Source organism: Cupressus sempervirens, chromosome 9 (genome assembly GCF_028749045.1).
Source record: "Cupressus sempervirens isolate cs-2001-9-10 chromosome 9, ASM2874904v1, whole genome shotgun sequence".
Lineage (NCBI taxonomy): Eukaryota > Viridiplantae > Streptophyta > Pinopsida > Cupressales > Cupressaceae > Cupressus > Cupressus sempervirens.
In genome coordinates, this window is record NC_143126.1 from 801,166,856 (window position 1) to 801,180,472 (window position 13,617).

The 13,617-nt window shown below is 37.2% G+C and overlaps 1 protein-coding gene across 1 annotated transcript; it reads left to right on the forward strand.

Annotated features, from left to right (window-relative positions):
* Window positions 1–7,726: 7,726 nt before the first annotated feature.
* On the forward strand, window positions 7,727–11,742 carry LOC149541129 (uncharacterized). The gene has a single exon (XM_089802123.1). The coding sequence runs from the start codon at window positions 9,111–9,113 to the stop codon at window positions 11,388–11,390; it is 2,280 nt and encodes a 759-aa protein (XP_089658249.1). The 5' UTR covers window positions 7,727–9,110; the 3' UTR covers window positions 11,391–11,742.
* Window positions 11,743–13,617: the final 1,875 nt, after the last annotated feature.

Sequence of the window (13,617 nt, forward strand, 5' to 3'; positions counted from 1 at the left end):
TTGTTGATGATTATTCTAGGATGATAACAGTAGTGTACTTGAAGGATAAATCTAAAGATTTTTGAAAGTTCAAGTGTTATTTGGATAGAGTTGAAAAAGAAACATGGAAGAATTTAAAATGTCTAGAGTCAGATTGAGGAGGAGAATTCATCTCTCATAGATTCAATGAACTATGCAATGAAAGAAGAATCAAAAGACATGTACCTACACCTGGTACACCTCAACATAATGGTCTAACAAAAAGAAGGAATATATCCATCATGGATTGTGCCTGATGATAGAAAAAAATGTTGCATCCAAATACTGGAAAGAAGCAATCAGTACAATAGTTCATACCTTGAACCAAGTTCAACTAAAGAAAGGTACATATCATACACCTTATGAATTATGATATGGCTACAAACCTAATGTTTGTTATTTCAAAGTATTTGGAAGAAAGTGTTATATCTTGAAATAGACAAGAAAAGGAAAATTTGATGCAAAATGTGATGAAGGCATATTCCTAGGGTATTCCAACAAGAGCAAAGCATATAAATGTTTGAATCTTGCTACTCACAAAGTTGTAGAAAGTGTACATGTAAAAATTGATGAGTTTGCAAAAAAGAGTAAAGAACAAAGCAACAAGGAACCTAAAGACTACATAAATTTTGTTTACTTTGAGCCTGATACTTTACCAAAGGTATAAGCAAATGTGATTTGGCAACATCAGATAGCATCCCTCCAATAGTGAACACCACCCAAGTCACCTAAGTCTGTAGTTCAACCCAAATTGTGGCCAGTGTCGCCTGAGTTGCAGCCAGAGCAACCCGAGTTGGAGATAGTTCAAACTAAGTCCCAGAAAGAGGAACCCAAGTCACAGACTATGGGAACCAAGGTTCAGATAGGGGAAACAAAGCATAGTTTAGAGTTTCACAAAACCTTTAAGCATGATGAACCAAGTGAAACAAGTCTAAAGTCTAGAAGAAAGGAACTTGTACTTGCTAGATATGTTAGAAGACATCATGCACTTGAACAAATAATTGGAGATTAGACAGAAGGCACAATGACAAGGAACAAATTAAAAGGTACATGTTTGCTTATTGAATTTGAACCTAAAACTATTAAAGATGCATTAAATAATGAAAGTTGGATAGAGGCAATAATTGAAGAGATTGAGAAAATTGAAAAAAATAATACTTGGACTCTTGTTCCTAGACCCAAGGACAAAAATGTAATTGGAACAAAGTGGGTATTTAGAAACAAATTGAATGAAAATGGTGAAGTATCAAGGAATAAGGAAAGGCTAGCGTGCAAAGGATATGCTCAAGAAGAAGGTATAGACTATGGAGAAACATTTGCTCCTATTGCTAGACTTGAAGGGATCAGAACATTGCTTGCATATGCTGCATTCAAAGGATTCAAAGTATATTAAATGGATGTAAAATCAACTTTCTTGAATGGAATTCTAGAGGAAGAAGTTTACATTGATTAGCATAAAGGTTTCATTGATCCAAGTAAAAAAGACATGGTCTATAAGTTACACAAAGCTTTGTATGGTAAAAAACAAGCCCCTAAAGCATGGTATGCGAGGCTACATGGATATCTAGTAAAGATTGGTTTTCAAAGAATCAATGATAATAGTAGTCTTTATTTAAAAGAAGGACCATAAAATAAGATATTGTTAGCATAATTATTTGTGGATGATATATTATTCACAGGTCATGATGACTTATGTTAAAAAAATGAGGAAATTTTTTGAAATATCAATGTTTGGAGAGATAAAATTCTTTGTTGGTTTAAAATTTCATCAAATGAAGAATGGAATTTACCTTACTTAGTCAAAATATATCAAGGAGATATTGAAGATCTTCAGAATGGAAGATTCGAAACTAGGTGGAACACTTATGTCTAATAGACATTAGACATAAACTATCCAAGAATGATGATTCAAAAGAGGAAAATTAGACTCCTTATAGATCTATGATTAGGAAACTTCAATATGTTGTTCACACAAGACCTGATATTGCATTAGCAGTTGGTATAGTTGTAAGGTTCTGTGCAAATCCTAGAGAAAATCATATGATGGTAGTCAAAAGAATTATGAGATATCTAAAAGGTACTTAAGACTATGGTCTATGGTACAAGAAAGGAGGAAACCTTGAGTTGAAAGTCTTTACTGATGCAAATTGGGCTGGAAGCTTTGATGATAGAAAAAACACCAATGGAGGAGCATTCTTTCTTGGAAAAAGGCTAGTGTCATGGACCAGTAAAAAGTAGAATTACATCTCTTAGTCTACAATAGAGATAAAATATGTTGTTGTAGCAGTTAATTGTTCCAACACAATCTGGATCAAGCAACTGTTGTTAGGAATAAAGGAAGAAATCAAGGACCTAGTGGTTATCTATTATGATAACACAAGTGCAATCAACATATCCAAAAATCTAGTGATGCACTCTACAACAAACACATTGCAATCAAGTATCATTTTCTAAGAGAATTAATTCAAGATAAAGAGGTTATATTGGAATATGTGAGCACAAAGGAGCAAGTTGTTGTCATATTTACCAAACCATTGCCTAACGATGCATTTTTGTATCTCTGGTGCAGGAGCACCTAGGCAAGCTAAGTGTGAAACCTAGGTATTTCCTTATTTTGGCTTGTATTGATGCTAGCCACATCACTAGTCTAATAATAGGTCCTATGTGGTCCTTAGGTGTGTTTAGGAGACTTGGCAAGACCCAAAATGACCAAGTTGCTAGAAGTTGTCGACTATTGTCAACTAGGTGACTTAGGTCCGGTAAAGGCTAAAATGGTCTAGAAAGGTTCCAATGGCTTTGAATAGTTTATTTGAAGTCATTTTATTCATATTATATGTCTACTTGGTCTTTATTCCAAATTTGGAGGTCTAACTCCATGTAGAACAAAAGTTGCTAAAATATTGTCATGTTGTCATGACAACATTTTCTTGCAAAAAGAAACTTGTTGCATTTTTTGAGTTTGCAACATCCTAACTATTTAGAACAGTTATGGAACTGATGGAGGATCCTTTAAAAAGGTGAGGACAACCATTTTCATGGGTTGGACAAGTTGGTTTTGCATTTATACAAATTGTGCAAGTATTTTGTTGTCGGTTTTATGCATTTGAAGGCATTTTTAATAGAGGAGGATTGAATGGCCTGATTTTTGTGTTGGAAAAGTTCTGAAATATTGTTTTTCATCTTTTTGTAGTGTTGGTTTGATCATTTCAATTTGTTTGTATTAGTTTAGAAAATCTTTTTGTTCTTGCCAAGTTATTGATCTGAATAAGGTTGCACTTAGAAAATGGGATCTTAGGGCCTCTTCCCACCATTGGAAACCTCTGGTATTTTGGGAATTGGAACTAAGGTCCATGTACATTATTTACCAGGAAGGAGGGCCCTTGGAAGCATCAGCAAGCATTTTTAAAGTGATGCCCTAGGCAAGCCAAATGCAACTTGGCTAGGAATCATAGTTGGAAAAATGAGCTATGGAGGGGATTGAGCATGCAAACACCTCAATCCGGACACACAACGAGTAAGGAGAAGGTCTAACCTTTCTTTAGTCTAAGGGAGAGGTCTTGGAACATTTTCCAAGGTGGTTTTCCATCCCAATAGCGATAAAGCACTTGAAATCCTCATTTTTGGCCTAAAAATGTACTTTGGTTGTACGGATAGTTTGGGAGTTGCAAAATCATAGAATCTTGAAGTACTCGAAAAAGGGTATCCATAAATGTAATTTTTTTTGCAGGGTTGTTAAGAATTTTTTCAAGAAATCTTGTTTCCAACTATTTAGGAGGGCTAATTCCTAGTAGTCTTTTTGGAGCAATTTGGTGTATTTTCCCTAGCAAATTGAATGCACCTATGAAATCAGCATTTTTTAGGGTCATGGATGTTAGAAGGAATCTAAACAAACCCTGGATGAAGAACTAGTACCCTTGGAGCTATAGATGGACTTGAGGGTTAGAAGCAGAATGGAGCCAGCCAGTAAGAAATTTGATGTTACTTTGTTGGTGTGCCCCAACTGAAGGATTAGGATCTCTTGAGCAAGGTCCTAGTAAGCATAGGGTGTGAAGAAGCCCTAGTGGGTCTAGTGAATGACCTAAGGTAGCCTTGAGAGAGCTTGGGGTTTGGAAGCAAGGTTGGGGTGTTACATCAATCTCAGAGGAAAGCTAGGGGTTATTTCCCTATCTGATGCTCACTAGAGTACAAATTAGTGATGCATCAACGAAACTACATTGAAGATCTATCAAGTTAATGCAAATAAGTCAAAACTCATTGCATATGAATCAATACATAAGGTACATTATAAACTCATTATATCAAGTCTTTGGCATATGATGTCAAAGAGGGAGAGATTGAATATGTCATGTTCATATCAAAAGAAAAGAGGGAGAACTTAATCAGATGGAGTTTGAAGTTAAGATGTCAGAGGAGAATCTCAGAGGGAGCTCTCATGAATGAAGAATCACAATGAAACTAAGGATATTATAAAATCTTACAAATCATTTTGAATACTCTACGTTTCATTTTCTTATGACATGTTATGTTGACATCAATTTCAAAGAGGGAAATTGTTGAAAATAATTATTCAATTGTATATTGTCATTGATGTTACACAAATGTTACACTCTAATTGAGCACTGCTAGTAGTTTCAAGGATCTAATTATGCATTCATGCACCAAGCGCATTGATGTTCGATATCATTTCATAAGGGAACATGTCTTGAATGATAATGTTGAATTAGAATTTGCTCCTTCTTCAGATCAACTGACTAACATATTTACAAAATCTCTCTCAAGGGCCATATTTGAAGGGTTAAGAACAAGATGGGGTTTTTATCCTTCTTTTGTCTTGCATAAGTTCATAAATGAGTGATAGGTTTCAAGGGGAGCATATTTTGCTTATCTTTTTGTTACACTAAAACCTTGGTATATCTCCTTTGTCATTGATGTCAACGGGGGAGAAAAATGAAGATGAAGATGTCTACATGATGGATATACAGATACATGTACACATGGATATACAGGTACAAATACAAAATATATAGGTGCACATGGATATACATGTGGAAGTTGGTATTGACATCAATGTCAAAGGGGAGTATGTTGAACCCTTAGTATTTGGTCTTTGATTGTTGTCATTGATGTCAATAATGAAATTATAATGAGCATTTGGTATGGTTAACATCGTGTAATTATCTTATTTGATGTCCGTCAATATTGTTCAAAATATCTTCAAGACAAACACTTAAGTGTTATACAATTAACACTTAATGTTCACATTGATTAAAAAAATAGTTATAAAAAAATAGTCTTGGTCTATTAGAAAGTTGACAAGCCTTTTTATTAGTTAGACCCTAACTATAATACCTTTTTGGAAATTTCTTTGAGTTAGGTAAAATGGGTCTTTGTTATTTTATGCATAACACATGTATGGGAAGAGGAAAACTCTATTTATCATAAGTAGTTACCAAATTGTTATGACAATTTTAGTAGTTGTGAGCGGTTTTGGTCTAACTGAAGTTTAGGGTATGTACTTGCCTCCAAAATTTTGACTTTCTTGGTTTGTAAGTAAATGATACATTCCTCTAAACATCCAATAAGTGGTTTTGATAGAAGTTGTAGGATTTGTGTGGAATTCCTTGTAGACCTAACAATTTGTAGGCAAATTTTTAACAACAAAGAAGAGGGTAATGCTTTATGTTTCTATTTTCCTATTTGTGATTTGATTTCCATTGCAGAAGTTTATCATAGGTAGAAGAAGGGTTATATATTGCTTCTTCATTCATTCTTATCAGTATTTGATCAAATCTTTTAATGGAAAAAGAAAATATATTTGGATTCTGGATGTTTTGAGGAGAATAGAAGTATATCATGCATTATGTTTTCAACAAGAAGTTGAAACTAGTGATTCATGATTTGTGTTGTAATAGAGATGAATTCTAGATGTTTTGAGGAGAATAGAAATATATCATGCATTATGTTTTCAACAAGAAGTTGAAACTAGTGATTCATGATTTTTGTTGTAATAGAGATGATCCTCTAATTTTATATCTCATTTATTCATTTTGGAGTTGGTGCTTCTTGTATTCATGAAGTTGGTGCTTCAGGTGTAAGAGATTGACGTTCCTTGAAATTGGTGTTTCTAAAACAAGGTGTTGGTGCTTCCTAGAGTTGTAGCTCTAAAAGATTTGCCCAAGAGGCCAATAAAGTTTCAAATTTGAAGTGGTTTTTTACCCTAAGTGGTTTTCCATGTTAAAATAGTGTGTCACTTTGTTTTGCATAACCTATCTTTCTCATGCGTTAAATTTTATAACTTGTGATTGTTTCAAGTTTTGAAAAGTATTTTAAACCACCGATTCACCCCCCCCATCTCATTGGTGTTTGCATTCCAACAATTGGTATCAGAGTCTTAGGTCATGGGTTCGAATCTCGGGAGGTCCCCTTCATTCCGTCGATGTGGAACCCTTAATTGGTACTGAGGGGGAGATTGTTGACTTGGTGGTCAACACCTTCTTCAGGATTTACAACATGGCTTAATTGCCTCTTGCAGATCTGGGTAAGTCTGGTGTTTGTGACATTTGTTGATAGCTCGAGCTTTTGGTGCAACGACAAACATACCAACAACGTGGACAAAACAATTAGGTGGAAGAAACATATTATGTAAAGAATTTAATCCTGTGTGGGAACATGAGGATAACAACTATTCAAGATCCACAATCAAGAGAAAGGCCGTAATTCTAATTACACAATTAAAGACTAGCTCACATAATTTGAGATACAAAAGTGATAGATGGATGGTGCCCAAAGAAGTGTCAATTTTGGCAACAAAAGGGTGGTAGAAACTTAATGACATTTTATCAAAGAATGTGCAACATACAAATAAATCTATGTCAATACACAAACAACTTAAATGTGAACAATCTGAATGAACTTTTCAAAGAGGTAAGATTACACAAACAACAAGTTTCTTACTTCAAATTCACAGCAAAAGAACCAACATAACCTGTTGGAAATATTCAGGACTAACAAGGTTACTAAGAGGGGAGGGGTGAATCAGTAAGCTTTAAAATTTAAACCAATTCAGCATAATAACAAATTCACCATTCATTCATCTACTTTACTGTATGCATGAAAAGATTAACACACTGATTAATTATTCCAACATAACCAACATAGAGAAAATTCAAATTAATTTGGTATTCCATAGCCCATTAAACCACTAGTTTATAGAGGCTATCAAAATTCCTTCATTAATTCATTTATACTCATTTAAGACTTTGTATTTTTGTTCCTAACAAAAGTTAAAAAGGGACAGTATGTTTTTACCTCTATTGCAAGTTCATGTGATCGGCGGCTTAGATTGACTGCCCAAATTTAGGGCACAAAGAAGAGAAGCATACGTGGAAGAAGAAAATGGCGCTCTTTAGGATTGAAATAATTCATTGTCAAGCAAATGCTAGAGCGGAAAATAAAGCACAACAACAAAAAAATTGCTTATGCTCTGAGCTAAAGTTTTTCTTAACATGGTAGCGGCATTCGACTATAGGCACGAAAATATCATTAACTGGGCAACATGCAATATGTGTGTCCCTCTATAAGCCGTTTGCGGTTCTGTTATCCCACATGAAATTCGACCCACATGCCAATTTGGCCTTTTTGTCTCTCCCCTCCCCCCCTCTCTCTCTGTAGAAATATAGCCATTTCACCACTGATATTCTCTGTAATGCATTTCAATGCAACGAAGGGCAACAGAATGTATCAATGTAGTGGAATGCGATGTAGAAAAGAAGTAATATTAAAGCCTTGTTTTTGGGTATAGAAAATTATCCTCAAAATTCTTGTATTGGGTGTTCAGGAAAGTACCCAAAAATCTGAAGTCTTTGTTTGGTTGTAGAGAGAGAATTTCTGAAAAATCCCTGCTTTGTGTGCTGATTAATCTGGGTTGGGTGGAGTTGTTTGGGTTTGGTGATTTTTAAGGGTGTTACTCAGCGATCGGGGTCAAGATATTCGTTTGCAAAAGTGGAAAGCTTGATTGATTAGGAAATTGGTTGTTTGCATTAAGGGGAAAGATTGATTTAACAAGAAATTGATTGAGACACTAATTTTTTGTATGTGGGCGACGGGTTTATGTATCAGGTCGATGTTTGTTATTGTTGTTGATATTGGTATTGAGATGAGATGAATAAGGAGGAGGACGAGGATGCAGTGGTAGATATGGACGATTATTTTCGTAGTAGGATGGGTATATCTATATAAGGAGCTTGAATTTGCCATCTAATTAATGATGGGTCACTAAGCGTGACCCAAAATTTTAATGGAAGGAGCACCTGTGATTGATTTTTTTTTGGGAGGGTGGGGATGGGGTTGGATGGGTTTAGGATGAGGAGGTTTTAAGTAGCGCAGGTTCGAAAATGGGGAGTTTTTAAGAAGCATATGATTATAAACGACTTTTTTGTGTTTATTAAGGACAAAGCGGTTTTTAGGAATACCTATATTGACGGCAAGGGGGTTTCAAGGATCATGATTTTGAGGGGCAGGAGCACTAGTTAGGTGGCATTTGGATCACTGTAAGGAGCTCCAGTGGCAAGTAGTTCATCGAATTAAGGTTTCGGAGATTTTGAGTGCCAGATTGAAGATGATGAGGGTTTAAGGAGCAGCTTGGTTTACGTGATTGTAAACATCACCAGTGACATTGGGTTTGTTTGATTGAACAGAGAAGATTTTAGAGAGCACCAGATTGAGGATGAGTGGGTTTTAAAGAGCATAACTGGCGATACGATCTCATGATTGTAAGAAGCATCAGTGATGTTACAGTTGTAAGGAGCACCAGTGGAGTTATCTTTGTTTGATTGTCACCATCGATGAGTACGTTTTAAGAAGCAGCAGTAATATTGCGTTTGTGTAATTGGTTTTGTTTAAAGGCGATGAATATATTTTAAGCAGCACCAGCGCCATTGACTGTGAAGAGCACCGGTGACATTGTGTTTGTTTGACTGCTTTTATTTCTTGAGGATAAGAAGGTCTTAAGGAGCACCAGTGATATTGCGCCTGCCTTATTGTTTTGGTTTATTGAAGATGAGGGGGTTATAAGGGGGAGAGGAGGTTTTTAAATGGCAGCTCCGCCGGGCCTCCTTAACAGTAATGAAGAAGATTTATCATCAAAGGCTCTGCAGAAAAGATACGAGGGTCTTGTGACAGTAAGAAGCAAGGCAATAAAGGGAAAAGGGGCATGGTATTGGGTACACTTGGAGCCCATTCTAGTGCAAAACCAGGAAACAGGTGCAGCAAAAGCAGTAAAATTGAGATGTGGTCTGTGCAGTGCATTGTTCTCTGCATCAAACCCTTCGAGGACAGCATCCGAACATCTGAAGCGAGGAACATGCCCGAACTTTAATGGCTCAATACCCCGCCCAATACAAACCCCCTCTTCGAAGACACCCATCAGTATAATCAACACTGCAAGCACTTCAACTTCATCGCAACAACAGCTAAACAGGAAGAGAACCCTAACCCAGACTCAGGCCTTAACTCCATTGCCATTAACCATGATTGGTGCAGAACTTGTGAGTCCACCTGCTCCTTTGATGCTCTCAGGTGGAAAGGAGGACCTTGGTGCTCTGGCAATGCTGGAGGACAGTGTAAAGAAGCTCAAATCACCAGGTGGAAAGGGTTGCTCGCCTAGTCAGGCCTTAACCAAGGTTCAGATTGATTCAGCTCTCAATCTGCTGGCGGAGTGGCTCTATGAGTCCTGCGGAACTGTGTCATTATCTTGTGTGGAGCACCCCAAGTTCAAGGCTTTTCTCAGTCAGGTAGGCCTCCCACCCATTAGTAGAAAATATATAGCCGGCACTAAATTGGATGCAAAATATGAAGAAGTAAGAACTGAGTCTGATGCAAAACTCAGGGATGCCATGTTCTTCCAGCTAGCATCGGATGGTTGGAAGAGGAAGAGCAATACCTGCAACACCTTTTCCCCGTCATCATCATCATCCACATCAGCAGGTGAAAGCTTGGTGAATTTGACACTAAATTTGCCCAATGGCACCAGCTTGTTCAGAAAGGCAGTTTTTACTAACGGGGGGGTGGTGGGGGCGAAGTATGTAGAGGAAACTTTGTGGGAAACTATAACAGGGATATGTGGGGGTGTGGTAGAGAGATGTGTAGGCATAGTTGCAGACACCGATAGGTTGAAGTCAAAGGCGCTCAGTGATTTGGAGGATCAAAACCGGTGGATGGTGAATCTTCCATGCCAGTTTCAAGGCTTCAGTAGCTTGCTGAAGGATTTTCACAAGCATTTGGTCCTGTTTCGGTCTGTTGCCATGGATTGCTTGAAGCTGGCGACCTTTTTCAATGGCAAGAATTCTGCAAGGAGTTACTTTCAGAAGTATCAGATGCAAGAAATGGATCATGTGAGTCAGATAAGAGTTCCTTCTGATCCTCCTTTGGCTAGTGGCAACTATATGTGTGTGTATGCGATGATTGAAGACATTGCAAACTCAGCCCGTGCTCTGCAGCTCACGGTGTTGGATGATGCATATAAGGTCATATATGCTGAGGATCAGCACGGAAGAGAAGCTGCAGATATGATCCGGGACATGAGATTTTGGAATGATTTAGATGCAGTGTTGTCACTAGTAAAGCTTGTGAAGATGATGGTACAGGAGATTGAGACGGAGAGGCCTTTGGTGGGACAATGCCTGCCACTTTGGGAGGATCTGAGGACCAAAGTGAAGGATTGGTGTGCAAAGTATAACGTAGAAGAAGCACCTGTGGAAGACGTCATTGAGAAAAGGTTTGCCAAGAATTACCATCCCGCGTGGTCAGCAGCTTTTATTCTCGATCCTCTATATCTCCTCAGAGACACCAGCGGTAAATACTTGCCCCCATTCAAATTCCTGACACCAGAACAAGAAAAAGATGTGGATAGGCTGATCACTCGGTTGGTGTCAAGAGAGGAAGCACACATTGCCCTAATGGAGCTCATGAAGTGGCGTGCGGAAGGTCTGGACCCTTTGTATGCTCAAGCAGTTCAGGTAAAACAACGGGACCCTATAACAGGTAAAATGAAAATTGCCAATCCCCAGAGCAGTAGGCTTGTGTGGGAGACGTGCTTGAGTGAATTCAAAGCCCTTGGCAAAGTAGCTGTCCGATTGATATTCCTTCATGCAACTTCTTGTGGTCTGAAATGTAATTGGTCATTCATGAGGTGGGTATACACTCACGGGCATTCGAGGGCAGCTATGGAAAGAGTCCAGAAGATGATATTCATTGCCTCACATGCAAGGCTGGAGCGGAGGGACTTTGTTAATGAGGAAGAGAAAGATGCAGAGCTTTTTGCAAACGGTGAGGATGATGTACTAAATGAGGTTTTCCCAGATCCGGCAATGTAACATTTAAATCTAGGAGTTTAGCATTGAATTCTTTGTACTGTTCTCTTTGCCTCTGTTACCCTTTCTTATGGTTTTGGTTTCAAAGGGAGGGAGAAAAGAGCGAGGAGGAGCGAGTTTATTTGTACCCAAGCTCCAATATTGATCTTGTACATCAGTTCTGTTGTTAATACTCACACAACCTTTCCAAACTGAGTTTGATCAGTGAGAACAGTACAGCTGTAGATCCTCGTCCTATAGATTTAGGATTATTCATTATTATGACTGCTACCTTTTCTATTAGATCAGTACACATATTATAACCCACCTTATAAGGAAATTTAAGGATAGAAGAAGAGCCATTCTTGCGATTTAATTTTTTCTGTACACCTGCAATTTGTGAATGCCTGAGTTAGTCTCAGGAGGTATAGATTTTCTTCCAAGATAGAATAATTGAAGCACCATAAACTTTATGGTTGCTTAGGAATAATTAAAACAGGCGCTTGAGGTGAGGCTCCCCATACAAATGAAATAATAGGAAAATCCAGGTTTTGTAGTCTACATAGTATTAGCAGTGAAATGTTCTCATTTTCAGGTTTACTATTGCAATTACTCGTTTGCTAGTTATTGAGCTGGTCTAACTTTTTTTGCCTCTAACAGTTGTGGTCTGTAGTTTGCTCTTGTTAATGCAATAATTTTAGTGAAAGGCTTGAGTTTGTCATCAATGGTCAAGATTATTATGTTAAAGGGTTTTCAATATTGTTTAGCATGATCTTTTGATCCATAAGAGATTTTATTGTGGTCTCACGGGCTAAAGGTAGTAGTACATAAGCTTCATTTATATCTTATGGAATCCTCCTGTCAATAATTCTTGCCTGAAATTCAAGGCATATGATTTAAGTGGAAGATAACAATTTTGACCTAGTTTGTAATTTTTTGGTCATTTTCTGCATTTTCTGAGCCTTGTTAGCATCTCTTCTGTGTTTTCTGTAAATTTGCATTTTTATAATCTCAGAAGTCGCAAGTTTTTAGATTCTTTTATCTTCTAAAATGTTAATTCCACTGGAAAAAGAATTGCTGTTTTACAGACACATGTACATCAGAATCAAGAGTCCAACTAGACATCCATCTTGCAAATTAGTGACATTCTATACTCTTTTTTCATGATTAGCTTAATCTGCACTTTGAACCGCTTTATTAGTAGTTTCAATTGAGTCTGCACTGCAGGTATAGCTCAGTGGGGGATGTTTGGAGTCTGTACGATTAGAGCAAAGCCCTATTATCTCTTGTTATAGAGATGACAACTCCACAATACCTGTTTCTAATTTTCCAACAACGTTATAAATATATTAAACTGGGAAAGAGCATAAGAGACAGTGGTGAATTAGAGTCAAATGCAATACATCCTTGTCTGTTTGTATGTACTCAAATGTACTATTAAAAAGTTATTAGTCATATATAAAAAGTATGATGTGAACCTTAAGCCTCATTCCAAGCGGTATTGGAATTTAACCTCTGTGCACTAGATCCTTTTACCACAAGCGTTTCATGGGTGTATTTGCTGTTAACACCTCAGACACCCTATTATTCTCTTCTATGCATGTTTCCCTATTTCCTATTTCTACTTGCATCCTTCTTCTCATCAGTTTGCTACAAAACTGCTTATCTTGGTCAATTTAAGTCTTCTGTTTGCATCTCAATCCTATACTCCACTCCTGATCCTTTCATCTACTCTGTTCATCCATATCTGTTCTAGATTCTACATTGCATCCAACATCAACAATTTTCCTTTTGCATGCCATCTCAGTATTTGTTGTGTGGAAAGAAAGCATATTTGTTTCAAATCAAATCCGGACAATTGAGTGCTAAACAGTTGCCTGACAGCAATAATTTTGCATTTCATTATTCCTTTGAAGAGGACAGTGTTCAAAGTTTAAATGTATATTTGAGTTGTATGATGGATCAGAGTTGGGAGTTGTGGGAAAAAATAAATTTGCAAGTCAAATCTCACGGAAATTGGTTTTGATATGTATTCCTTGACTTACTAGATTCAGAATGTAGTCATGCCACACACTCATCTTTAGACGCAATGTCTTAGTTAGGAGATCATGAAAGATCGAAGGCTTTTATTGTGCAGGAAAGAGCTCAAAACCTATATGATAGATAAGCTAATCCAACTATGTGAGGACCTGGCTGAAACTCAGTAATCCATATGGAATACCTTGAAGTACTTGCAAAATTTTAAATTAAT

Bases quoted from the DNA above. Each gene is read 5' to 3' on its own strand.
- LOC149541129 (XM_089802123.1), top strand. From the start codon at position 9,111: ATGGCAGCTCCGCCGGGCCTCCTTAACAGTAATGAAGAAGATTTATCA.